Source organism: Anopheles coluzzii, chromosome 2 (genome assembly GCF_943734685.1).
Source record: "Anopheles coluzzii chromosome 2, AcolN3, whole genome shotgun sequence".
NCBI classification, from domain to species: domain Eukaryota; kingdom Metazoa; phylum Arthropoda; class Insecta; order Diptera; family Culicidae; genus Anopheles; species Anopheles coluzzii.
Window position 1 is genome coordinate 94,935,923 of NC_064670.1, and position 27,815 is coordinate 94,963,737.

Consider the following 27,815-nt stretch of genomic DNA (forward strand, 5'->3'; position numbering starts at 1 on the left):
GAATAGCTTTCAAACGCTAGCTTCGCTGTGGAGGAAGAAATAACAACGGACTCATCATGCTCTATGCGCACATTTAAAACCTTACACGCGCATGTAGGGCTTTGCTCTATATAATGTTCTAAGCTTTCACTTTCCCAGTCGTCTTCACATACACCCCTCGTTGAGTGAACGTGTAAGGACAACTAGTCCCGTTCATTTCCCCCGTCTTGGTGAGCTCGGTGATGCGTGCAATCGTGTTGCCGTTTGGAGCCTACTGACCGCTGGTGCGCAGTCTTCTCCCGTCAGTGTTGGATTTGCGCTTGAATTGCGTACTCCGTGTGAAACCTGCGCATAGCCACGTCGTCGTCAGTGCGTCACCATGCGCGTGAAGTTCACCATCAACGGGAAGCTGTACCAGGGTACGAAAAGCGAAATTCGGTTGTTTCTATCCACAAAACTGATGTTTCGTGTATTTCCTTTCCCTTTTCCCCTTGCCATGGTCAGTTACCCCGGACGAGCTGCCGATCGATGCGTCGCTGAACCGCTTCATACGCACCAAGGCACACCTGACAGGCACCAAGTTTATGTGTCTCGAGGGGGGCTGTGGCGTGTGCATCGTGAACGTGGTCGACACACATCCGGTTACCAAGCAACGCATCACCTTCTCAGTGAACTCGGTCAGTGGTGCTTCAATTCTTCAGTCGGCATTCTAGGTCGGTGTGTGTTTGTGCTAGTTCTGATTGGTTTCCGTTTCTTTTAGTGTCTGTTTTCGGTATTCTCCTGCCATGGCATGGACATTCTTACGGTGGAAGGCATTGGGTCGAAGGCGACCGGATACCATCCGGTGCAGGAGCGATTGGCACAGTTCAACGGCACACAGTGCGGGTACTGTTCGCCCGGCATGGTGATGAGCATGTACAGCCTGCTGGAGGCGAACAATGGCAGCGTCACGATGGAAGATGTGGAGAAGGCACTGGCAGGAAACATCTGTCGCTGTACCGGCTATCGACCGATTCTGGATGCGTTCAAGTCATTCGCGGTCGATGCACCGCCCGAGGATAGGCTAGCTCGACGGGCTATGGGCATCACCTGTGCCTCAGACATCGAAGATCTGCCCCGGACGAGCTGTGTCGGTTGTGAGCGGGAATGTTCAGCCAAGGGTTGCTCCGATGAGACGATTGAGCTGCAGTTCAGCAATCAAGATCGTCGGTGGTTTCGAGTGCGCACAGTGGACGAGATATTTGACATCCTGCGAGAGGAGGACGTGAGCCCTGGGACGTACATGCTGGTGGCGGGCAACACGGGTCACGGTGTGTACCGGAGAGCCGCAGACTTGCGAGTGTTCATCGATGTGCGCCACGTGGAGGAGCTGCGCAACTACTGGATCGGAAGCTCGGTGATCGTCGGTGCTAATGTGACGCTCAGTGAACTGATTGAGATATTGCGAGAGGCGGCCAAAGCCGATCGGCGCTTTACGTACTGTGGCGAGCTGGCACGTCATGTGGAAGAGGTTGCACATCCCGCAGTGCGGCACGTCGGAACGATCGCCGGGAATCTAACGCTCAAACATCGCCATCCCGAGTTTCCTTCCGATCTGTTCGTTTTGTTGGAAGCTATCGGTGTCGAGATGACGATTGGTAAGCTAGAAGAGGGAAAAACAATCAGGCAACTCCTCTTTCACGGTGTTCACTTTTTTGCTACACCTTTTCTTTGCAGCTTCCCCCAGTGGTGCGATGGAAAAGCTGCTGCCCGGCCAGTTTCTCAGCTACAACATGCACAGACGGGTGCTGCTGAACATAACGCTTCCCCCGCTCGACTCGGACCGGTGCGTGTTTCGCTCGTACAAGGTAGCGGCAAGGGCGCAGAACGCGAGCGCCCATGTCAACGCCGCCTTTCTGTTGCGCCTGTGCGCACGCAAAATTAACGTCGAGCAAGCGTGTCTTTGCTTCGGCGGCATCGGACCGAAGGTGGGTACGGTTTTGCTGGTGTTGTTTGATGCCATTCGCGCCTGTCGTGAGGGTTGAGTAGTTGTAGTAAGTGAAAGGAATCGTTAAAGAAGCTTTGGTAACAGATTGAACCGAGAACGATTTGTTTTATTCATTCGGTTTTGGTTGATAGATCACGCGATGAACGTTATGTCTTATTTTACCAAATTTGATGTATTTTCCAAATACATCGGAAGCTTTGGTTTGCTTTGCGGTGAGTTATGCTAGATGTTGCACATGAGATGTGATGTTCCCACTGCTTTTTGGTGTAGACAATCTTTATCTGTACTGCTCAATTAGGATTACAAGTATGATCATTCGTCGATCACACACATTTACTTTGCTTGAGGCCGTTGAGACTTTACATCTCCTATGCACCAATGTTTTCAGAAAATCAGAAAATATTGTATAACTTGTGATAAGAAGTTTCAGCTAAGGAACTAACGTTATGGACATCGATTGCCATTTTCCGGATTACCGGAGCGATTTATCTTAGAGAGCTGTGAAGTCTCTATAAGGAGAACCTTAAAGGGAACTACAGTTTACATATACAATAACATTAGGGCAACAAGATCAATGTGTTGCTATGGAGTATCCAAGACTATTGAAATAAGGCCTCCTTTGATCACCGTACTGTCTAAGATATGTCTGTGATCTTGTATTCGGAGATCCAACTAAGAAGAAATCGAATATAGATATAAGTAAAATTCGTCTTCTCCAAAGACGTATATTACAAGACTCATTGTAACTCTTGATCTCCTTATCTTCTTCGACACAGTTTTCTCGCGCAACCCGCACGGAGCAGTACCTCGCGGGCAAGAACCCGTTCAACAACGTGATGCTGCAGGAAACACTTGCCGTACTGAACGCCGAGCTAGCCGGTGGACAAACGGAACCAGCCGCAGATGCATCATACCGTCGCCAGGTAGCAGTCGGTTTACTGTACCGTTTCGTCCTTCATATTGCACCACGTGATCGTCGCGTAGCCAACCCGATAGTCCGCTCGGGTGGATCGAAAATACAGCGTCCCATTTCCAGCGGCGCTCAGTCCTTCGATACGTATCCCTCAAACTGGCCGCTTACGCAAGCACTGCCCAAGCTGGAAGCCTTCCACCAGACGGCCGGTGAAGCGATCTACGTCAACGATCTTCCAAGTCGTCCGGACGAGCTGCACGCCGCCTTCGTACTGGCAAACGTAGTGCATCGACAGATTACTGCCATTGATCCATCGCCTGCTCTCGCAATGCCGGGTGTTGTGGCATTCTATTCTGCCAAAGATATTCCTGGGAAGAATAATTTCGCCTCACTTGTTGGAGGTTTCAACACGGCCTTCCCGTTTCGGGATGTGCCCGAGGAGATTCTGTGTAGTGGTTACGTACTGTACCACGGTCAGCCAGTTGGTATTGTGGTGGCTGAGTCGTTCGAGTGTGCTACGGAGGCAGCAACGATGGTGAAGATGACTTACGGAGAGTCCAATGATGAGCCGATACTTCCCACGGTGGATGATGTGCTCGCCCATGGCACTTCAGGCCATCGTATCCTGATGCTTGAACCGGACGTAGTGGGTCGATCGTACAACCGGGTGGGCAGTACTGTCAACACCGTGAAGGTTACGGGAAAGTGTCACTTTCGCAGTCAAGCACACTTCACGCTAGAGCCTCAGACTTGTCTTTGCATCCCATCGGAGGATGGGACCGGGATGGATGTGTATAGTGCTACCCAATCGAGCCACATGGTCCAGAACGCGATCGCAAAGTCACTCAACTGGCGCCAGTGTAATGTACGAGTTATTGTACACCCTGTAGGTGGATCGTTTGGTGCGAAACTGTCCCGCGGAGCATGGGTCGCCAGTGCGTGTGCTCTAGGCGCCTATCTTACCCGACGTCCGGTTCGGATGGTATTACCGTTCGAGACTACGATGAAGGCAATCGGTAAGCGTATCGGAGGTCAATGCGAGTACGAAGTGGACGTGCGTCCGATGGATGGACGCATTGTTCGACTTTCCAACACGTACTACGAGGATGAGGGTGTGTCCCAGTACGAAGCGATGACGATGCTGTTCCGAGAGGCGTTCCGTAACTGCTACAGTGATGACAGCTGGCGACTACGGATGCGCGGTACCCTTACTGACTCACCTAGCACCACCTGGTTAAGATCGCCCGGTACAGCTGAGTCGATTGCTACCATCGAAACGATCATGGAGCATGTGGCGTTCGTTACTGGGCTCGATCCTCTCACAGTTCGGCTTGCCAACATGGAACCAGGCAGCAGCATGGTCACCTTACTGCCAGCATTCTATGAGCAGGTGGACTTCAAGGAACGTAAAGCAGCTGTCGATCGTTTCAACGAGACGAATCGTTGGAAGAAGCGAGGAATTGCGATCGTTCCGATGGGTCATCCGATTCGTTATTTTGGTGGCATGAACGCTTGGGTGTCAATCTATCACGTGGATGGGAGTGTGGGCGTCACGATCGGCACTGCCGAGATCGGACAGGGTGTTAACACAAAGGTGGCACAGGTTGTGGCCCACACGCTCGGCATTCCGTTGGCGTTGGTTACGGTGAAGCCACACACGACTGTAGGCAGCCCGAACGCATTCATAGAGGGAGGCAGTATCAGCACGGATGTGGTGGCGTACTCGGCCCGGCGTGCCTGTGAAACTCTGCTCGAACGCATTCGTCCCGTGCGGGAGGATAATCGGACCGCTCCGTGGGAAGCGATCGTGCAGATGTGCTACCAGCGACGGATTGATCTGACCGCTTCTTACAACACCAAACGGACGGATCTACGTGGATACACCGTGTGGGCACTGTGTGCAGTCGAGCTAGAGGTGGACGTACTTACCGGGCAGGTACAGCTGCAGCGTGTGGACATTCTGGAGGATACGGGCGAGAGCATGAACCCTCTATTAGATATTGGGCAGATCGAGGGCGCTTTTGTGATGGCGGTTGGGTTTCATCTGCTCGAGGAGCTGCGATACGATCGGAGTACGGGAGCGCTTAGCAACTACCGCACGTGGAACTACAAGCCGCCGAGTGCGCGTGACATTCCGGTAGATATGCGCGTTCGGTTGCTGCAGAAGAGTTCGAACCCAGCGGGTGTACTTCGGTCGAAGACAACGGGAGAACCGGCATTCAACTTGGGAGTTACCGTCCAGTTCGCTCTGCGGTATGCACTAGCTTCGGCACGGCGCGATGCTGGACTGCCGATTGAGTGGTTAGAGATTGGTAAGTGATGATGTTCATTATTAGGTGTACGAACCATTCTTCTTCCTTTTTTAAACATTAATAACGATTCCTTCTTTTGCAGCTACGTCCTGTACACCGGAAAAGGTACTTGCTATGACGGGGACCACCATCGATCAGTTTGTGCTGCACTGAACAAGAGCGAATCAACCACAAACTAAGCGCCTACTTAGGACCCCGAGGTCTCAAGGGGGTCAATAAGCAAAACTTTCAATTATAAGTATGCATAATGATCAAGATTTTTCTATTCATATTTCGATTTGATTCGAGGTGAAATTGAACTGCAAAGTGAACTTTTCCGGATAGAAATTCACAACTCAATGGCTCATTTACAAGAAAATAATGCATCTGACTATTTTAGGACCGGTCTCTTGGTACAGTCGTCAACTCGCACGTTGTGGTATAAAGCCCGTTATGGACCGTGCGCCTTATATAATGGTCAATTATATAGGTCAATTTTGAAAGTATCTAAACCTTAGAGAAATTTACTTTATGTAGATGTGAAGTGATAAAAATGTATGGAAGATGACCAGCCTGTCCGGTTCATCTAAAAGAAACTACACGAGAACTATCTTAAAGATTGCATCTTAGAGTGAAATCACTGTAAGTGTAATGGAATAGAAAAAATAATTGTCAGATGTATTGAAAATAAAATAAAACCCTACTAGGCCCTACTAGGCCCTACTAGGCCGACAAAAAAACAATTGCGAAACAACCCAAAATGTCTGGTAAACACTGTCAAAGCACGTGCTCGGTATGCGCAGATCCTACGTTCATGTCATACGTTATCTCAAAAATACGCCGCTTGTTTGTGTTCTTTCTTATGCTAACAACTTCTCTAAACCACGAAGCACGATATATTTTGTATAATTTATTTAAGTAATATTAAATAGTGCATCAGAATAAAGGTGTAAAGTGTAGTAAGGAATTCAGCGCAAAGAGATGAGCCAGTTGAGCGGGTGGATTTGAGCCAAACGCTTATCACTACTTTGCTGCTTTGTGCAGTGCATCATCAAACTGTCAATACAATCAATCGTCGGAACTACCCCGTTCATTCTTTTAACTTGTCATACTTTCAAACACACACACACACACAATCACTCTTATTTTCATTCACCCACACACACACTCACACACACACACACACGCGAGATATAAATAATTTGCAATCACTATGCACTTCAGTTTGCTAACAATCACCCACCACCACACCATGATTGATTCGTTCCTGTGCGTGTTTCCGTGTTTTGATGAAGCTGAGATTTGTTTACCTACACGGTTGCTAACTAGTGGTTAGGCTAGGGAAAAAACGAAGCTACTGCTTATACTGCGCGCGTTCGACCTTGCTTATCTATTTCTACAAATTTTTGGAGGCAATATTGCACCACAACCGGCAATCGCTACTGGTGGGGTGCTAGGTGGGGCGGTGGCCCCTGGCGAAAACCGATTCATTCACCAACCGCGTGCAACATTCGCACCGTGCCACGCGCTCCCGATTGTTGCGCCCCTGCGTCGTGTGCGTTGGTGCGCATCAATTTCCCGTCTTCTCGGGGTGGTGGTTTGGCATTGTTTTTGCTCGCTTGCTTCTAGCCTAAAGGTATATCGTTATCACTAAGAGGTTACAATCTACGGAGGCGCTTCGATTATCACGTATGTTGGTGTTCCCGCGTGAGAAACCCATCTCCACAAGCACGCACACACACACTTAAAGGTCGGCAAAAAGGGCGATGCTGCCATGGCGATGCGAAAAAGAACGGTGGGCAATAGCCGGAATCGGTCCCCGCAAAGCTGTAATGAAACATACATCTCTTGCTATCTCCGACTCCGAACTATGTCTCTACGGCACGGTGTCTCTTAGTTTGGTAAAGTCTTTGATTTTGTCTTGTACGTTACACGTTGTGGCCTTTGCTGCTGGCTTGCTTTTGTTCAATCCAAGAATTCCAACTGCAACGCCCTAAAACAAAACGATGCAGCAACATGCAACCGAACTGCAAGCAAATGAGCCTAGTTCATCTGAAGGATGCGTATCTGCCAGTCATCAAAAGTACGGTGCAACAGTTACGTAGTAGGAACAACATCAGCTCACGACGAGCTGGGCCAACACATTTACGCCACCTGCTGCATCTGGTACAACTTCGCGTAGATTCGGCTCTTCGCCATCAGTTCGTCGTGCGTACCAGCCTCAACCACCACACCGTTCTGGATGACGCAGATCAGATTCGCGTTCTGGATCGTCGTCAGTCGGTGGGCGATGATGATGCACGTTCGTCCCGTCCGCGCATGATCCAACGCATTCTGCACGATCTTTTCGCTCTGATTGTCCAGTGCCGAGGTCGCTTCGTCCAGCAGCAGGACGCGCGGATTGCGCACCAGTGCGCGGGCGATGGCGATACGCTGCTTCTGGCCACCGGACAGTTGGGCACCCTTGCTGCCCAGGCTGGTGTCGTAGCCCTTGGGCAGGTTCACGATAAACTCGTGGATGTTGGCCATCTTGGCCGCTTCCATAATTTCCGGCATGGCGATCTCGCGCGTATTGTCCCCGTAGGCGATGTTTTCCGCAATGGTACGATCGAACAGGATCGGTTCCTGTGACACCAGCCCCATCTGGGCGCGGATACGGTTGAGCGAGAACTCCGTCGTGGTGGTACCGTCAATGTCCTGCCGGATTGAGGGAATCGATGAGTACTTTGATAATATAAGCTTTGGAGATAGATTCTATAGATCGATACGTACCACTTTGCCACTGTCGGGATCGTAATAACGGAGCAGCAGCTGAATGCATGTCGACTTGCCACAGCCGGATGGTCCAACCAGGGCAACCGTTTGACCTTTACCAATGTCCAGGTTTAGTCCCTGTAGCACGGGGACGGTCGGGCGTGTTGGATAGCGGAACTCGACGTCTGTGAACTTGATATCACCTTCCGTGCGCTGTGGCGAAACATAAACAAGAAGATCAGGTTTATTGAATTGTACAAAAAGGCTGAATTTTGCATTTGATCCTACCTGTGAGAGTGAATGGTATGAAGTAGAAGGATTGTGCATTCTCGGTGTACGGTCGAGTAGTTTCATTAAGCGTCCTGCCGAAAGGATGGCCGAGTTCACGTTCGGAGCGTATGCCAACGCTTGTCCCAACATCCAGGCACCGAAAATTAGGGCTTCCGACACTCTGTAAATAACGGTAAAGTGGCATTAGTAACATCAGTGACATCTTGTACATCTTGGACATCCAAACACCCTCCTTTCAATACTCACTTAATAACGTCCTTGTATTCCAGCTCCTTTTCCGACACCAGTTTACCACCGTAGAACAGTGCCAAACCGTACCCGGCGAAAGGCATCACCTGTCCCAGCGCAAACACAGTCCCGCGCAGGCGCGTCTTCCTCCGACAGGCATCATCAATCTTAACCGTTTCCTCACCATAGCGCTGCAGCACGTGCTTTTCCTGACCCAAGCTAGCGACCGTCCGGATGTTCGAGATGGCTTCCACCGCCAGCTTAGTAGCACCTTCCTGCGACTGCTTTTCCTTCAAGCTGCTCGTCTGCGAGTAGCGCGATTCCAACGTGATCGATGCGAGCGTCACGGGGATGGCAACGATCGAGACGAGTGTCAAATTCCAGGAGTAGAAGAACGAAATGCCCACCCCAATACAGATGGTTGAGGCGGCCTGCAGCAGCGATCCGATGCGAGTACCGGTCGCTCCCTGTACGCTGGCACAATCGCCCGACAAACGTGCGCAGAGTGCACCGACCGCGTTACGGCTTTCATCGAACCACGCCATATCCTGGCTGACGATCGCTTTGAAAGACTTTTGTCGTAGACGGGACGTGAGCCTAACACCGGCAATGTTGAACAGGTACGTCTGGAAGAATGTGCCCACGCCGGTGATCAGCCCGAGCACTAGGAACAGGAAGGAGTAGAAGTTCGACTCCTCCTTCACGTACTCTGGGTCAGCCACGGACAGTATCTGCAAGGGAGGGTGGATCAATGAGACTTCAGGAATTTCAAAATCTCGGCTTTTCAGGTCCTACTTACACCGTACATTTCTCCGAAAAGCACAGCAAACGCTGGGAACGATGCTCCAACGACGATGGCAGCGGCACAACCGAACAGAATGTAATGCCACTCGGGCGCGTTAAGCTTCAGCAGCCGCATCAGCGACACATGGTACACCTCTTCCTGCTCTTCCTCGTTCTTCTCGTCCGATTTGCCACTGTCCGACTCATCGTCCGAAGCTTCCGCTCCATCGTCCACCGATTCCTGGCGCATCGAGAGTGCGCTCGGTGCCATCGGGACACTCTCGTCATCATCCACCGTTTTCTGTGAACCACTTGCGACGACCAGATCGTAGTAGAGACCACGGGCAGCCATCAGCTCCTCGTGCGTACCTTGCTCCATCACCAAACCCTTGTCAATGTACACGATCTTGTCCGCATTGGTAATCGTGGACAGACGGTGCGAAACGACGAGCGTCGTGCGTCCCTTACTTGCTCGCTCCAGCGCATCCTGCACGCGCTTTTCCGAGTTGGGATCGAGGGCCGACGTTGCTTCATCTAGCAGCAGAATCTTTGGATTGCGCACCAATGCACGGGCAATGGCGATGCGTTGCTTCTGACCACCGGACAGCTGAGCGCCCCGTTCACCGATCATTGTACCGTACCCGTTCGGTAGTTTCGTGATGAAGCTGTGACAGTTGGCAATTTTAGCCGCACGCTCGATTTCGCTCTGGCTAGCGTCCGGATTGCCGTAACGGATGTTCTCTGCGATGGTTGTGGCGAACAGGACCGGCTCCTGACCGACGAGCCCGATGAACGAGCGCAACCAGCCAATGTTTAGCTCGCTCACCTTAGTACCATCGATCGTAACGGAACCCTGGCAAAAGAGAAAAAAGAAGAGCACATTAAACAAGAATCAACCAAGAACAAACAGTTCCAACTTTCAGCTGATACTCACACTCAAGGGATCGTACAGACGCTGGATCAGCTGCAGGCAGGTCGATTTACCACACCCGGACGGACCAACGAGCGCCACAGTTTGTCCGGTTTTAATTTCCAAATTTAACCCCTGCAGCACCTGCACATCATTTCGCGCCGGATAGCGGAAGAACACGTTGCTAAACTTGATGTTGCCCTGCATCGAACCAGGCCGCAGTCCCGCATCACCCAGCGAATCGATCACCGGTATGCGATCGATCACGGAAAAGATGGTCGCCGCCGAACCCTTGGCCGTCGAGAACGCTTCCAAATGCGGAGACGAGAGGCCCAAGTTTTGTGCACCGGCCAGCACACCGAATAGCACGATGATCAGTACGGCGGGCGTGTAATCCTTCAAATCCTTGTCCCGATCCTCCAGAATCAGGCTGATCCCGTACCAAAAGGCCAACGCATAACAGCAGTAGATGATGAACCACATGATGCCACCGCCAATGCCCGAGAACAGGCCCTTGCGGCGTCCGTTCAGCTCGGCACCGGCCAGACGCTCCCGGTACCGGTCGGCTTCCTTTTTTTCGCCCCCGAACGCCACCACCGTGCGGATGCTACCGAGCACTTCCTCCGCCACAGCACCGGCCGACGAGTAAGATTTGAGTTCCTTTTCCGTGAGCGTACTTTGCATCTGGGGAGGGTTGGGGAAGAATTATTCGATAATTTCAATGAGCTTAGCACGCAATTACGCCAAAGGAATGTTTATGAGTGGAGCGGTAGTTTGGAGCAAGCGGGTTGGTCTTAAAATAGTATACCCACCTTGGCAACGAATGCGGTCGCCAGAATGATGATCGGAGCGCAGCTGAGTATCACAAGCGTCAGCTTCCAACCGTAGAAGAACGAAAATATCACAGAGATTACGAATGACATCACCAGGTACGTAAAGATGGATAGCTTCTCGCCGATACCCTCCTTCAGCTTGTCCAGATCACTACACCGGGGGAGGAAAAGAAGAAAAAAACGATCAGAAACGATCATCGCGTTTAGTGCACCAGGAACGAAGTATCCAAACGATTGCCAAACACTTACTCGGTAATCCGCACGGCAAAGCTATCGTCGCTGTTGAGATCGTACCAGGTCATGTCTTGGCGCAGCACCGCCTTCAGAAACAGCTGCCGTATCCGGCTGATCTGCTTCTGGGCCGACCGGTTGATCACGTCCACGCTGAGCGTGGCGAAGATGAACTGCAGTATCGTGACGGCCACCACTCCTAGCCCGAACGCTTTCGCGTCCTCCATGATGGCGGCGGCATTCTCCTGCTCGGTTGCGTTCACGCTGTGAGTGCGGCGAAAAGAAAGTGGATAAACACGAACACAGGTTAGAGAGAGGGAGATAGCAAATTGTGTAAACACACGCACGGGGACGAGAATGTGTGGCCAACTCTTCAGAAGTGTAAACAGCATTATCGGCAAAACGATAGCTGTGCCTTTTATTGATTTGTTTGTGCGATCGTCGGATTGAACGTGTGTATGGGCGCGAACTCCAATTGCTCTGCACGGCAAACCAATCCGGCAGACTCGCATTGTCACACATCCCCATTGTCTTCTCTTGTTAGTAATTGATTCCGATCGTTACCGATTGGTTCACTACGATGCAGGTAGTGGCTGTGTGTGTGTGTGTGTGCGCGCACCCCGAGTGTGCCATGCGAGGTCAACTAAGGCACGTGTGCGAAGAATCGTATACTTACAGCACTCTGCCGCCACCGAATATCGACAGGATGGCCGTGTCGGTCGATTTGCCGATGCCGATGGTACGATCGACGAGCAGCGTGGTAAACTCACCGTACAGAATCACACCGTACGGGAGGCCGAGCGACGCCATCGATGCCAGCAGGACGCCCATCAGTGTCGCACAGACTTCGCCCCACGTGGCAAACCGGAACTGGATGGACGGTGCAGCGAGAGTAGAAAAGTGCAAATGATTAAGTGAGTGTGCGAGGTAGTACACTTTGTTGCATGCGAGCACACAAAGCAGACGGGCGTACTTACCAGTTTGAAGTACGATACGGATTGTGAGACAGGCTCTTTGGTTGGTGCTTTGCTGAATTTGCTGTAGTGGGGAGAGAGAGAGAGAGATGTTATGTAGAGGGTTAGAGCATGGCTTTAGTACCTTGCAAAGGTTCACATAGTCCAACACTTACACATCCAATATATCCTTAGTGCTTTTGTGGCTGGCAACGGACATGTTGTCCGCACCGTTGCCATTCTTGAGATTCATCGTCTGGAACGTGCCGTTGCCTTGAGGATACTCTTTGGCCGTCATGATGGCGCAGGGTTAGCCTATTACGTTGAACCAGAGAGAGAGAGAGAATGTCCGTTCCAGTACGTTGGATTCTGTTGAGGGAAGAATGCAATGCAAATTCAAAACTATTAGAATCCTGTGACGCCACACAGACACGCATAGCCCCTTTTATGAGTATTGATCATTGAATTGTTAGTATCTGACCGAACCGATTCCAAGAAGACTCTTGATTCATTACAATTTGCAAGTGCTACTACTACCCGGGCGTCAAAGCATCAAGTGCACTTGAACCTCATCACGGCAGGCAAGGCGAGGCTTGGCATTCGCGTTCGACTCAACCCAACGCCTGGGGGCAATCAGCTCGCCATCGCGATCGACACGCGAACACGCGTCGACTATGCTCTGCCACACGGCGTGCCAGCAGCCACCCGGGGCGGGAGGAGTGTGTATCGTATCACGCCCGTACATTCTTCCAGTTTTCCAACCGCAGCAAACAATAAATAGATCGATTGGGAGGAAGGGTGGGCGGAGTGAGCTAACCCTACTTCTTCCCCGCCCAACAGTAGAAGGAAATTGCAGCGGCAGCTAGCTAACGAACGGCCGCAGATCGTAATCTACGCAAGCAATTCCGCTGACTCGACTCGACGTTTGCACCATTCATCGAAAGAAAAGTCCGGCAGCCGTACGGTAGTACCGCCACCTGTGCAACTAAAGATCAAATGCAAACAAAGGGTAGACACGGAGGGGCTTGGTGTTTAAAGAGATGATTGATTCTTCTGAGCTTCTGCGATTGAGTTTGAATGTTTGATCCTCGGCACGGGAAACAGCAGCCTCATTAGCATCAATTGAATCGGGCCCTTCCAGAGTTACGTATTGGGCGTCTCAGTGCCAATTTTGATTAATTTCCCTTTCGTACTATAGGAATGTGAGGAGTCGCATTCGTCTTCAGATGCCTGAATGATGTCATTTGCATCCCATTCATACTGTCTCGTCGACAATGACGGATGCACAATTAAATGATACAATCGATCGATCGGACGGAAGTTTGAGTTAAACAGAAGTTAAACACGAATAAGAATCTAATTAATTTTCATCGAAACGTAATACATGTTTATGTTTAAATTTGATTCAACTGATTTATACCCTACAGAAATACAAAAACACAAAATAAACACAAAATAGGTAAACATCCTGCCCAAATAAAACTGCCCGCATGGTGCTGTGCCAAGCGTACTGACTATTACATCACAGATTGTCGGATCGATTCTCAAACATCTCCAAATGGAGAAGCACCCGTAGTATATGGACAAAAACGAGCATGAAATGTTAAATATAGATCAGCTTTCCAATCCTGAATGTGAAGAGAGAGGCTGATGAGACAAACACACTAAAACTTATGACGATCTCCGAAATCAGATTTAAAAAAAAGACAACCAATCTCAGCACGAAAAAACAACCATTAACATAAATTAATTGTCTCTCTCTACATGAGGATCCTCCTCCAAGGCTCTCGCAAGCGTGTCGCACACACTCTCGCGTTTGCGCATGCAAAATATTGATCGCGCGCAAATAGACTTTTGACAGGCGTGTTTGACGCGCCTCAAAAATGAATATTAATCACACTTTATCATCGCAATAAGCCAGCCAGGCCAAACCAGTGTAGTGTAGTAGTGTGTTGTGACGTTATTCGATGATGGATCCAAAACCCACTTCAAATGGCAAGAGAGATGGTAGCGAATCAATAAAATCGATTTGCTGACGTGAGGGTGTGAGAGATTGGCCACATGCAGCTTCTTGAACAAAACGAAAAAAAAAAAATGGGAACAATTTTTGTCAATTTAAATCCCATAAAATGTTGCTGCTTCCATTGATCACTGCCTGTACTTGGTCCGTCCGTCACAGATCGGACTGGGAAAAAGGGCGTCTCGTGTGTAACGAACTCTATGCGAAGCGGTTGACAGCAAACAGGAAGTCGTTACACCACATTTGTGATTCGCAGCAGTTTAGTGTTTCAGTCCAAAAGCAAAACGCCACACACGCGTCGTTTGATTTGTGTAGATCACCACACTTCACCAATTAACTGCACCATAGTTCTCGGTATAATTCTTCACTATTTTTTCCACACCTTCCTAGCTCGTTAGTTCAAGCACACCGGCACCACACTTTAATGAGGTCCAAGAATTTGAAACCCCATGTATCACATACGCACACGCACACACCAAATGCCAAAGCAATCGTTGTTGATCGATAGTTTAGCTGATCGATTGTGAAGAGTCGCAGGAATGTTGTGTGCACTAATTATACGCCCCTAAGCTTCTTCCCCATAGTGTACCCCACAGTAGCAAATGTCTTTCCCTGTTGCTATGCTTTCCAGCAAAAACGCACCAACAATTAGCTCAGCTGAACAGAAACACACACACACACTGTGGCCGTATTCCGAAAACAAGTACACATATCAAACAGTTACACGCATGTTCCTCTCCATTAGAGGAACTGTCAGCCTTCCAGGCACACCTGAAATGATCACCACGTTGTTCAACCGCGCACGCATGCCTCTAAAACAAGCAAATCTTGGTACAATCGTTTTGTGCCTTCGATTTGGCACGGTTAAACTGCTGATAAAACAAAACTCTGTACACCGTTGCTCACACACAATCGCACTCAAAAATTCACCTTTTTTTCTGCTCTCCGTTTGCCTCGTATTCGCACGGGCACGCACAATTCACGCCACCCTTGTGGGGAAGATCCGGCGAGTTGGAACCTCCTAAGGCAGTAGGGCTAAGGCTAAGGATGATAAGATGCGACTGCGAGGGCTGACACTGCAGACGGGAACGATCCACGGGTTCGGGGCGGGGAGAGGGGGACGGTCTCTTACTTACATCCGTTCGAAGCCGCGTTCTGCCAACGACTGAGCGTCTCCGGTCGGTGACGAGCCACTAGTATCAGGACCGGCGCAGTTTCTCGCCTGCCGTTTGTGCGAGCAGTTGCTGCCGATTGCTATCATCTTAAATCACTCCCGCCAGCGTTCGCAAAACCGCATCATTCGCCCCTTCCTCCCCCCCTTTCGTGCGGGTTCACAGTAGGGAGGTGTTTGTTTAATTCTTCCAAAGCCTCCTCCCCACTCAACCTCCTTCATCGATACTGTTTGGCGGGCGGGCGCGCGCGCACCCACAAATGAGATGCACTTTGGGTGTGGGGAGGTGTTGGAGGTGGTGCGTTTGTTTAACAGTGGGGCACGCACCCTTCCGGGGTTTTTTTTGTTTTTTTGGTTCCTCTCAGGAGAGGAGAAGGGGAGAGAGACACGCACACCTGTGTCTAATGCCCAAGGTAAAGAGGAAGAGCTCGCGATCATGTTCCGATCATTTCTTTTCTAATGGTTTTGTTTGTTTTAGCACCCCCCCCCCCCCCCCCCCCTTGTTGTGTTGATGCTGCTTTTTGTTCTATGCGCTCTTACCTTCTCTCTCTCTCTTAGAGCACATTGTGTGAGCACGAGTGACGAGAGCGCGCAAACAGTTTCGCGAGTACATTCACACGCTCCGATCCCTTGCCAGACGGTTGACGGACGGGGTCATAAAGCGGGCCAGTTTTGTTTTTGAGGGGAAGGGGATTTTTTGTTTCCCCGGGAAAGACGCACCGGCGTGGTTTCGGTTCCCGTGCCGGACGTGTGAAGAATTTGCAAACACAACCGGGCCCCTCAGTCAGTGGATGTTTCACGCCCGGGGAAATCCTGACCAATGAAATAAAAAGACACTCCTTTTATGAAATGTAAAGGAATGATCCGATCTTTAAATACTTCTGTAGTCAATCGGTTTATTTTTTTCATTAATTGATCGTATTCATATTTCGCTAAGGTGAGGTCTTTTTTCCTAGTATATCTGATTCCTAGCATTTAGTGACAAAAACCGAAGGAAACTGACATATTCCTTACAAACTATACTTTAAACTACAAGGCTATCCTTTCTAAAACCAGAATGAACCTTATTAAAACATGCACGAGCTCATCATACTAGACAAGCGATCGGCCAACTTTCTGGTCTTAAGGGTCTAGTTCTTGTAGAGTTCCTCACGAAGAGTAAAATTGATAAACTATGCATGAAACGTACAGTAGTATTTTTCGATTGTTTTGATTCGTTAAAGGATAATTTAATTAGTTTTTTTTTAATTTCTTTCTTGTGATAAAGGATTTCCAATGTTTTTTTTTTTGATTCCCGAATGCGTTTGGATACTTACAATATTTGTTTGGATTCGTCGAACGTCGAAACTATTGGGCGTTACAGAACTGTTTGGATCATTTCTATTGAAACGGAAGTTTTCCTAATAAACTTGCTTTCTGATTATCAATTGCTGGATTTTTGAATTTGGATTTAAAGTTATACTATGATAGTAGCGTGGCAGAAAAATCACAAAAGTACTCACAATTATTCATAAAAGGGTATGATAGTTTGAAATACAGAGATAGAGACTCCCTCGAGCCCAAAAATATGCAAGAAAAACTAGCACCTAACCATAGTATGGGCCAAAATACTGGGCAAGGAGCGTGAAAATGAATGCAAGAGGAAGGAATGAGATACATTTAAATTGAAAATTCTCCTTTCGTTGTAAGGAAGAAACAAATAGAACTTAAAAATAATACCTTTGTAACACTAAAACAAAATAAATTCATTATAAATTATCAGATTCATTCCACGTTGCTACTCTCTTTAAAATGTTTAAAAAAATGGTTTTTTTTTCTTGACTTACAGCAAGGAAAGAAAATGCGATCAATAATTTAACAACTTCTAACTGCCAGTTTTCCATACTCGACGCTAAATACAGCGATTTCGAGTGTAAAATGTCTGAAAAACATGAAAGAATAACAAAATTGTATGTCAAACGTTTTCATTGTTTCCGCTCCGGCCGAATCGTGGAAACTGGTTAAAAATTAACGAATGAAAATTTGACACTAATCGATATGTGCTTAATTAACAACAGTGATTTACGGTCTAATCCCGTGTTTTCCAATCAAAATATATTGGAATATTTAAACCGAAAGTACAATTACAGTTTTATTGTGTTTTATAGAAATTACACTCACTACTGCCCTTGAGCTCTTTGTGATCGTTGGTGCATCAATCGAGCGAAACGCACTTCAAGGGTCATCCGTGAGCGGGCACACCGCGCTACAAACTGCTTCAAAAGTGAAAGGATCGCAAAGCAAAAATCGAATCTCATTTTCAGATCCTCGCCTCGCAAGATCACACACACACCCAGTGTGCTTTTAATCGCTTAAAATAATTAACAATTAGCATTGAGTTCGTGCCTGCCTCGGTCTCAGATACCGCCCCAATAAATTCTATTCTCTAATTTTCTGCCACAATCAAGGGCACACATATTCTCACCTTCCTGGGGACGGGGTGGAGGCGAATATTCTCGAACACGCATGCACACGCACCACGTAATCGGGGCATGATGCTGGCACAGCGAACTATGGAATCCTGGCTGGTTCGACCCCCTAGATGGGTGCCATCGAGTAAGGCAAGGCATCGGGTACGTGTTCCGAAAAGCACGGAACACACAATGGTGAGAACCGTGTTACTTAACCCCGACGGCAACCCCTGGTTGCGCACACCTGGTCGGTTGCGATGCACCGACAGAGCGACAGCCTTTAAATGCTTCTCCGCGCCCGGTTCCCTAATCGTAATAGGGCGGGAAAAAATTATGGCTCCCAATCATCAATGGCTCAAAGAGGTAGTACCTTATTTGGTTAATTAGATTAACTCGGGAGCGCACTTGACCGAGGTGTTGGTAGTAAGGGTTTTTAGCGTAATGCTCTGAGAGTGTTTGATAAGAACTTTGCAGCGAAGGAAATGATTGTTTCTCTGTGCGAGTTGAACACGATCGCACGGCTTGCCATCGATTAGCTTGGTGGGCACTTGTGCGGATCAGACGGACGAATGGAAGCAAAACAAACAAACAAACACACGAAGTGACCGATATTGAGTCAGACGTGATGCCGGCAAAGTGATGCAACAAGCCGTGAAGATAAGAGCGTGCAAGAAGTGCTCCCCGCAAGGCGCTTCTAGAACGCCTGGGGTGAGCAGTTTTAGGTCAAAAGCTATCTTCCGGTTATTGTGACTTCCTGAGGATTCGTTTAATTAATAATTCGCTACATTGAACAGGCTGCTTACGAGCTCAATAACAGTGATCGGACGGACTGGTTAATAGAATACAATTCGATTAGTGGAGTGAACTTGATGTGGCGATCGCACAGCTGTAGAGAATCAATTCCAGAGAATAATAGGCATCATGGTGCAATTCTAGCAAGTTGTTCTTATTCGTTACATGTAACTCCTAACATTGCTTCTACAGATCCCAAATGTCACGATGTTCCCTTTCGCTCGCGATTGCTCTATCAAAACACATCAAAACACCATTAAACTACTCGTCCGACGAGCACCTTTATCGGTAACGGAAATGGATTGAAGCCACTCGAACTCGGCAGATAGCAGTTACCGGTGATGATAGAGCTGAAACGATCGTCCGCTATCCAGCGTCGCATCTCCAGTGCTTAATTCGCTCCCCGGCTAACCTCGCCGGCAAGCAATTAAGCAACACAATCGCTCAAACTAATTCAATTATGCCTATCAGTGTCCGATCATCACAGAGTGTCAATTTGTTTAAGCAATTCCAGTACCGCTGCGTCTTTTGGCACTTTGATGCTACACAGTGAACCTTCACCGGTCAGGACCCTGAAGCAGCCGCTTATCGGCCATTGCAGTTTTCATCGCACGATCGTGCACATTGGCACGCACGGGTAGGAACGCTCCCAATTACACCAAAAAGTGACGCTAATAGAAGCTTTTAAGAAAGGTGCAACAAACGGTCACTCTCACCACAAAGCAACGCCTCCCATGAACCCGACGGTGAGCGCTTTCCCTTGACGCAACTCGTAAACACACGGGGACGACAGCGCAGTTGAGTCTGAAGGTTGCCTAGAACGAACGATCGTGTCGAGAGCGAGAGCTTCTACACGCATTCTCGGAACGCGTTGTTGGGTGCGTGTAGCGAAATACTTGCCCGCGGAAATCAGTGCGCCAAAGTAAACATGGGTGCTTCGTTTGCGCGCAGCTTCCGGGGCTGCGGAAGTACGCGAGAGTACGCGTGAAAAGTTTCCCGCCTCCTCGGTTAGCTGCAGGCAGCAGTAGCAGCACGCGCATATGTTCTACCTGTGCGTCCGAGGGTCAAGCGTACCAGACAGACGTAACATTCCCACCGACGCCACCACCGCAGCGCTGTGGGAGCTATTATGTAAAGTTACCTTCTCCGCCCACCCCCCGAGTACTGTATCGATCAACATCGATCTGTGTTAGACGCGCTTTGTTTGTGAGTGTCGGTCGCTCCCGCCCACCGGCTTGTAAACTTCCGACATTGGACCGAAGGAACGTCGATTAGGAAATGTTGGCGAGTTTGAAGCAACTGCAGGTCCAGGTTGACCTTCCCGTGTCTCGAGGATCCGTAAAACATTTCCTCACGCACCGGAACTTCTTGGCGGATCCGGTAAACTTCCACGGCCGGGAACGGGTATGCTTTCATGCAAAAGCAATCGATTGTTTGTTGGAAGTGAAGCACTTGTCGAACCTTGCAAACTTGTACGCGTAGAAGTTCTATGGAAGAGCAGCTGTGTAGAAACGATTAATGCCACAACCTTTCCGCTGACGTGCCACGGCACAGTGAAAGATCACATTGGTGTGTTGTGGAATGCCGCGAGGAAGTCCCCTTGCCAGACACGTTGCCAGGTGCTCCTCGACACCTTAGCTGCACAACGACACATTGCGGTTAGCGTGCGATCGGTTCGCGATGTGTGGTGGATTATCTTCCTGCACACCACAGCACAACAGCTTGGTGACTCAAATATAATTCCAACTGTAGGCCCTCCTCCCCACACGTGCCTCCGAATTCCAGTCGGTACACCGAGCGTATGGGGTTTCCCCTCCGTGTGTTGGGCTGGACGGAATGGACGGTATCGCCCTACCGGCAAAGAACTACTTTTTGACGTAGTCCAAACTTTCCAGCATCACGGGGCGCGGGATATTCACCTGATTTGCATAAGGTAAGTTTCCGATCGGAGGAACAGTGTGTCTGCTACTACGGACATGTTACCACGCGCCTTCGTGTGTAGTGTGATGCAACGCAAATGCATTCCTCCAGGAAAGGTTTATGAATGATTGCTCAAGTGAGAATTAATTGATTTGTTTATCAAAATTTAAAGTGATGAAACAATATCGAAGGTGATAGTAGAAAGATATTACCACTATCCATCCATTCCTTCTTCAAGGCTGATTCAATCAATTTGTTGAAAACGCAGCAGTTTAAGATTAGTTTAACGTATTTTTTAAACCTCAAAATGAGATAGTCTGCTCAATATTAATATTAGCGAACGATAATGTGAGCTACCGGACTAACGCAGCACAACAAGAGTGAGAAACATAAACATAACCCGACATAAAGCAACACTTCACGATGGGAGCATAATGAAATAAGGAATCTTTGCACGCATCCGGTACGAACCGTAAACACAAAAATATCGTTTGATATAGCGCAACGATCAAGCATGATCAAAGTAAATACACAGCCTCAAACAGAAAATCTGGACAAAACCTTATTGAACTCAAACTTGGTGATTTGTCCGGGTTCCCGATTAAGGAGCTTGATTGCTGACAACGCAACAATTGCAACTAAGTAGCATCTGCCACGTAACGTGAAATTCGAAATCAAAGCATAACATAAACATAAACCAATTTTCAGCAACAGACCCAACGAGCGCAAATTCATTACACCAAAAAGCATTGCAGCATGAAGCGTGTGAAGTCCAATTCGATTTCGAACTGTTTCACATGGCAAATATTGTCAAACGAACCAGTTAGGAATGAGAAAAAAACACATTATCGAATGGCCGGCACTACAGCGAATAATAGTTGGTAGTGAAATGTATCATGATGTTTTAGGATCTGCTTCTTCTTCTATTTGGTGTAACGTTCTACGCGGACAGGCCGGCCGATACAGGCTTTCGAGACTTAATTCATTACCACGCAGCCGGATAGTCAATCCTTGCTACGGGGGGACGGTTCATTCTAGGCTTGAGCCCATGACGGGCATGTTATTGAGCCGTTCGAGTTGACGACTGTACCACGGGACCGCCCCGATGTTTTAGGATATCGTGAAAATAAAGACACTTGCCAGTCAAGTCTGTGCAAAGATAACTTATTTTTCGAAAACCACATATAGCCAGCCAAATCCCCAAGGATCAAATGTACATCCCATAGACCCGAACTCCTAAGAGGCGAATGAGGCCAATCGGCTCAAAGTCTGTATAAAAAAACCTGAATAACGCTTGTGCAATAAGATAAGGCATTAGAAGCACACAAACAAGCGAACAGGGGCTTTATAAAAAAAATACGGTTTTTTCTAGATTTTCATTTACAGTGTTACTTGCACTCTTTTTAAAGTCTTTAAAGTCTTTTAGGCCGTCCACAAGCACAGAGGAGGCCTGGTAGGCCCAAATCAAGGTGACAAGGTGGCGTGAAGGCGTCCGCCATTAAGGTTGCGATAACGGATTGGCCGACGAAGGTGCAAGACCGGGAGCGGTTTCGAACACTCCGGAGGCAGGCCAAGACAGCAAAGCGGTTGTAGCACCAGATAAGTAATTAAGTAAGTTAGTGCTACTTGTAGCAATTAGGACTCTTTAGTCATTTTTACAGAGTCACTATTCCACTCAAAGAATACACTTTTTGAGACTTAAAACATGTTTACAGCGTTTAGTATTCATTTCAAACGTTAGGAAGGGCTCATCCACACCACAACAAGGTTTCCTTTTTCTGTTTTGAATCTAAAAACGATCAATTACACCGATAATCGACCGGTGAATATTGTTCTCAAACTTGTGTGAAACCCCCCCATCTTCCCGACGTACATCACATACATTGATTGCTCCCATTAGTTATGCTGCCAGCTTGCCCAGTTTTCCCAGTGGAAGATTCCTTTACAGCGTGTGACTCGAAACCGTACCGTAGCAATAACCGATTCGCCGCCCCATTCAACAAGCGGCTACTTTTACTTCGATTTTATTTCCCGCCACGCGACTCTGGCAACAGCAAAAAAATAAAAACATTCATCAAACAACCACAACAACAACACACCAGTAAGGCAGCAACAGCTTCATTTGCAAATCCCAATCGAAAACACACACACACACACACACACACCCTGTTGCCATCGGCTGCATATTGTGCCTCGCATGTTTAATGTTCACACAGAGCAGATGCCACTTTAATTATGCAAATTTAAAAACACTCTCCCACATCATACTCACTTCTACACCTTCGAAACCTGGGCAAAGTGGTAGTGAGAAGCTTTAACCTTTTGCCTCCCCAGCTGCTACCTGGTTCCCGGTTGCTTCCTATGTGTAAGGTGCCCACCAGGAGCCTGCGACAATGGCGCCCCGGTGGCAGATCTCACGAATCTGGTGGGATAAGATCGGACGATGATACCGATGGCGCACTGATTTCGATTAGATTCGATTTACTGCTAGCGATTGGATGCGGTGTACTCCCTTGCCACACACCAACAAAACTATATATTAGCAAATGAGTACCGGACGGCAACAAAAAATGGCGTCCAGTGGCGGAAGAATTCTGGTAAATTCTGAATCATAAGCGAGACTCTGAGTGTTGAGCCGTATCAGCCCTTGCATCAAATTTGCTGAACAGACGAGAGTCAAATAAGCGTCCCATTACTGCTATCTTATCACAAACCCAAACTAGACATGTCCAGGTATCTAGGTTGTGTACAACGATTACACTCCAGTGGATGAGGCACGCGCTGTTGCTTGGTCTCGGTGTTATGATCATGACCGTGGACGACCAAAAATAGCCCTTAAGCATCTATATAGGGGTCTATAAATCAGTAGCAGGCACTCGAAGATGAACCTTACTTCTAAAGATTCTTCTGAATTCTGAAATTCCAAGCTCCTGGTACGAATTCAATTAGCTTCCAATAGATGATCACAAGCGTTTAATGGGCAACAAAACGTACGACAGCAAGATCTCATCTGTCAGGCTGTTGGTGTGATCGTAATTCGCCCCGGTGCCATTCCTCCATCCCAGTTTGATGGAAGTCATCGAGCTGAACGACCACAGCCGGCATCACTTTGGTGCAATTAGCCTAACTTTATGGCGGGCGTTAAACGCGATTTACGATCATCTCGATCAAGTGTGTGTGTGTGTGTGTATGCTTAACACTACCAAAGCTGAGATGCACGCGAACGCTATGCACATCCATAATCATTTGTTCCTCCGACGATGATATGCACAAGATTTGCGCATTTTTATTAACAATCGTGGGCCCCTTCAACTTCCAACCCCTGCTCTACGGCACGTCACTGCAAAAAGTGCATCCATACACACTAATCGTGGGAGTTGCTTATCATCATTACACAGCAGTAGTAGCACAGTCGATGCTGTCAGTTGCGACTGCAGGTGCGATTATGAAAGTAGCCACACACAAACACCCAACCCTTTGGTCCGACTCCTGACACTCCCGCACCATTCATTCATAATAGCCAGTGCACAAACACTCAAAAATGAATGAAAAAAAGTGAATGAAAGGCGATGAGTTAGCGTGACGACTTGTGTCGGGCGGGGGGTAAAAACCGCGATCAGGTGGAAAGTGGGAACGGGAGCCTAGAATGGATTTGACTAGAACCGGTAGAAAGTGAGCTCGGTGAGCTTGACAGTTCATGCAATTAGCAGCACAAATTACTTGAGGTTAAGGATGGAGCCATTTTTCAAACCAACTCCATCCACTCCATCTGCGATAGAGAACGGGATCCCTTAGCCCACTCCGTACCGACAGCCGATACGGAGACTCCCTTACCCAAAAACCGATCGATCATGATCGAACGTACGGTTCGAATCGACAGCGCTCTTAGAATGTAGTGGACACACACACCGGACAGAAAACCGCATTCACGTAACCGTGCAACCGTGGGTACGGGGTGTAATAAGCGGGAAGAGCCGACGACAAATCTTCGTCAAAGCGTGGCCTCGGTCACTCATTTCACGCCTCACTAGCCGGCCGATGTGGTGGCAGGACTGACCGCAGGGTTTATAGACATCCGCGGAATGTAATTGTATTCTCCGTGCCGTGCTAAAATGGGTCTTGATTTTGCAGCGCTAATTGCACGGGAAGAGCCTAGCAGAGGAGAGATTTATAAGGCTAAGTTGTGTTGGATAATAAAATCAATTATTCCCAGTCATTGGATTATGACTCACGAGGGCATAAAGAAACTAAGAACAGACGAGCAATAGATAAGCCTATACTTTGAATAGATTTTAAAGCAATAGAGTCGAAAAAATAGTAGAAATTCAAATCAAATATATGTTATAATTGTGTTCTTTACACCAAGACCACAAAACAATAATAAACAATGAGAATCATTTGGTACTAAACTGACCCAGCTTATCTTCTGCGCTGTCTATGCCTTATCGCTGATTTGTATTATAGTTTATCGGTTTGTTAAGCCGTATGAACAGGTTGTTCTACTATTGCTTCCAGAATCGCACTATCTGCAAGCCCCGTACTGCCTTAAAGCATTCAGTAGTATGGGCACTTCATCCATGGCTAATACGCCTGACTTGCACCGTACAATAACACTTAATGATCATGACGAAGAAGGAAAAAAGGCACAAATATGACTCAATGCAGCATTTCCATCGATAATTCCTTTTTGTGTCGGGAAGTAGTCTCATTGATACTTATGGCATGTGATGCGTATCCAAGTGATCAATTCAGTAAAGCAATATCAATGGAAACCCACTTTACTTTATCAATAGCTAGAGCCTGATATTTGAAAAACTATAGAAATCAAGCTAGGAGCTATCCCGAGCTGCAGTCATCAGCTCACATGACTTAACAGCAGGCCCATCGTGGGTTCAAGTCTAGATTGGACCATCCGTTCGTAGCAAAGACTGACTGTCCAGCTGCGCAGTACTTAAAAAACTCCCGAAAGCCTGTGGCCGGCATCCCGCATAGGACCCCAAGTAGAAGAATAAATATAAATAGAAGAATACGCCCAGTTATAAATGGAAAGTAATTAAGTAATAAATAATTTAAAGTCAATTAGCTACGTAATTTAAAGTCTTCTTCTTCTTCTTCATTGGCACAACAACCGCTGTCGGTCAAGGCCTGCCTATACCCACTGGTGAAGTGAGCTTGGCTTTCAGTGACTTATTGTTACCATAGTAGGATAGTCAGTCCTACGTATGGGATCACGGTCTATTCGGGACTTGAACCCATGACGGGCATGTTGTTAAGTCGTACGTGTTGACGATTGTACCACCAGACCGGCCCAATTTAAAGTACAATACATTAAAATCAATATAAACATAATATAAACGTGTACGTCAGTCATTTCCGAACACTCGTAATTTGGTGAGATGTCCAACTTTACATACTGCGCTACAAATTGCCAGACAGCCAATCGTCATAAAACCTTATCCGTTTGTTTCCCTACCTTTTCTGGATGTATGTTAGCAAAAAAGAAGAAAATTATAATGTTATAGCAGAAAAACTGCAAAATAATGAAGAAAAAAAGAAAAGTGCTTTCAACGAGCATTAGGGAGCCGATAATAATTATTTTTTATCTGTTTGTGACTAGTTTATTTTTATTTTTTCAGCAAATGGGAAATTAATTAAATAATTTTTCAAATGAATATTAACTCTGCAATGATTGATTCATTTTAACGTCTACAATTTTATCAGAAATAACTACAGTCAACTCTCTCTTATTTGAGAGGCGATGTGACTATCGAATAAGAGGGGTTTTCAAATTACATACGGACGTCACACGAAGCGTAAACTTTGGCGTAAACTGAATTTCAGCCATACAACCCTGAAATCTTTTGACAGGAAGTTTACGCTCTCCCATACAAATCAAGCGTAAACTTTTCGAGTTTACGCCTCGTGTGACGTCCGTAACAGAGGTTGAAAGTGAATGAAAGGTCCATACAAACAAGAAAGAGACAGAACATTTAGTATGCAGCCTTAACTGTTTCTATAGGAAACTGCGAACAGGATTGCCAATTTGAGCATACATCATTCAATAACCATGGCAACACCATACTCAAATAAGAGGCATACAGATTTCAGATGTTTTCCAAATTATAGGAACAAAAATGTACTGGAAATTAAGGGACTCTGGAAAATGTACAAATAAGAGAGGTTTTTCAAATTGGAGAGGTGGCAAATAAGAGAGGGTTAACTGTATTTGTTGAACACGTGTATAAATAATTCCGCCGATCTGGTAGTGCAGTCGTCAACTCGTACGACTTAACAACAATACCCGTCATTGGGTTCAAACCCCGAATCGACCGTGCCCCCATACGTAGGACTGTGACTTCCTTGCTATGTGTGAGCAGTAAGTCACTGAAACCCAAGCCAACTAAGATGACAGGCAGGCCTTACCCGTCAACGGTTGTTGTACCAAAGAAAACGAAGAATAAAGAAAAACATGGCACATTTTAGCTTCAAAAACATAGAAAATCGTAAATCTCCAGAGTTGACTGACACATACTGTATGTACCCGCTAAGCAACAAGACAGAATTGAAGGAAGAGATATTCATTTAATAAAAATGTTTTCCAGAAATCAACGGTTAACTTCTATAAATGTAATGTAAATGTAAACGTTTTTTTTAAATAAAACTCGGTAAATGAGAGGATGGTCTTCGAATTTTAACCTGCGTAACCAAATCCATGTACATCGAATCACTTCATACTGCTCTTGCCTATGGTTAGATCAAGTACGACCGACCATCAAAAACCATAGCCAACTGATCTGATCTCCTACAGTGAATCCGGGATGGTAAGGGCCGATGTGACGGGGGGCGTTAAAAATAGATCCCCACGCCATCGTGTGTTCGCCAAAAACGGTAGAGTAAGTAGCGACTAGAACTTTGCTCTCCCCAAATTGCTCGGCAGCTAAATTGCTCTGTCACACCTGAAAAGAGTTAAATTGCAGGCAAAAACATGGGTAACCTTACCTTCGTTGTGACCTGCACGCGTGCTTGCGATTAGCTTTCCCAGGGTCAACGCTTCGGCTTCGAGCAACTCGGCGGTCCCGCTGCCAGTCAATCTGGTGCCGATAATGTATGTGTGTTTTGAAAGGATTTCTCCTAAAGGATATTTGCTGCACCGTTTATCGGAATGGTTGGATCTCGCCTGGTACTGGTTCTTGTTGTCGGCGGTAGGCCAAAGAAATGCATCCAGCGTGTTCAAACACGCAAGCGACCGAGGGGTTCTGCCTGTTTCCGGACGGCTGTTTTCACACAGTACAGCCCCGTGGCTGGTTGG

At 47.5% G+C, this 27,815-nt stretch overlaps 2 protein-coding genes across 3 annotated transcripts; one reads left to right on the forward strand and one right to left on the reverse strand.

Moving 5' to 3' along the window:
- Positions 1–19: 19 nt before the first annotated feature.
- Positions 20–6,864, forward strand: LOC120952638 (uncharacterized). Its single transcript, XM_040372066.2, has 6 exons — positions 20–398; positions 484–656; positions 740–1,616; positions 1,696–1,946; positions 2,743–5,191; positions 5,274–6,864. The coding sequence occupies exons 1-6, from the start codon at positions 359–361 to the stop codon at positions 5,342–5,344; spliced, it is 3,861 nt and encodes a 1,286-aa protein (XP_040228000.2). The 5' UTR covers positions 20–358; the 3' UTR covers positions 5,345–6,864.
- LOC120948693 (multidrug resistance protein homolog 49) lies at positions 6,066–27,815 on the reverse strand. 2 transcript variants are annotated; one of them, XM_040365315.2, is made up of 12 exons: positions 27,506–27,815; positions 12,330–12,522; positions 12,178–12,238; positions 11,877–12,070; positions 11,219–11,464; positions 10,949–11,120; positions 10,161–10,820; positions 9,243–10,079; positions 8,462–9,174; positions 8,213–8,375; positions 7,943–8,137; positions 6,066–7,867 (listed from the first exon to the last, which is right to left on the reverse strand). In XM_040365315.2, the coding sequence occupies exons 2-12, from the start codon at positions 12,449–12,451 to the stop codon at positions 7,316–7,318; spliced, it is 3,915 nt and encodes a 1,304-aa protein (XP_040221249.2). In that variant the 5' UTR covers positions 12,452–12,522; positions 27,506–27,815; the 3' UTR covers positions 6,066–7,315. The 2 variants fall into 2 exon arrangements, with proteins under 2 accessions (XP_040221249.2, XP_040221248.2); XM_040365314.2 differs by lacking the exon at positions 27,506–27,815 and adding an exon at positions 15,104–15,394.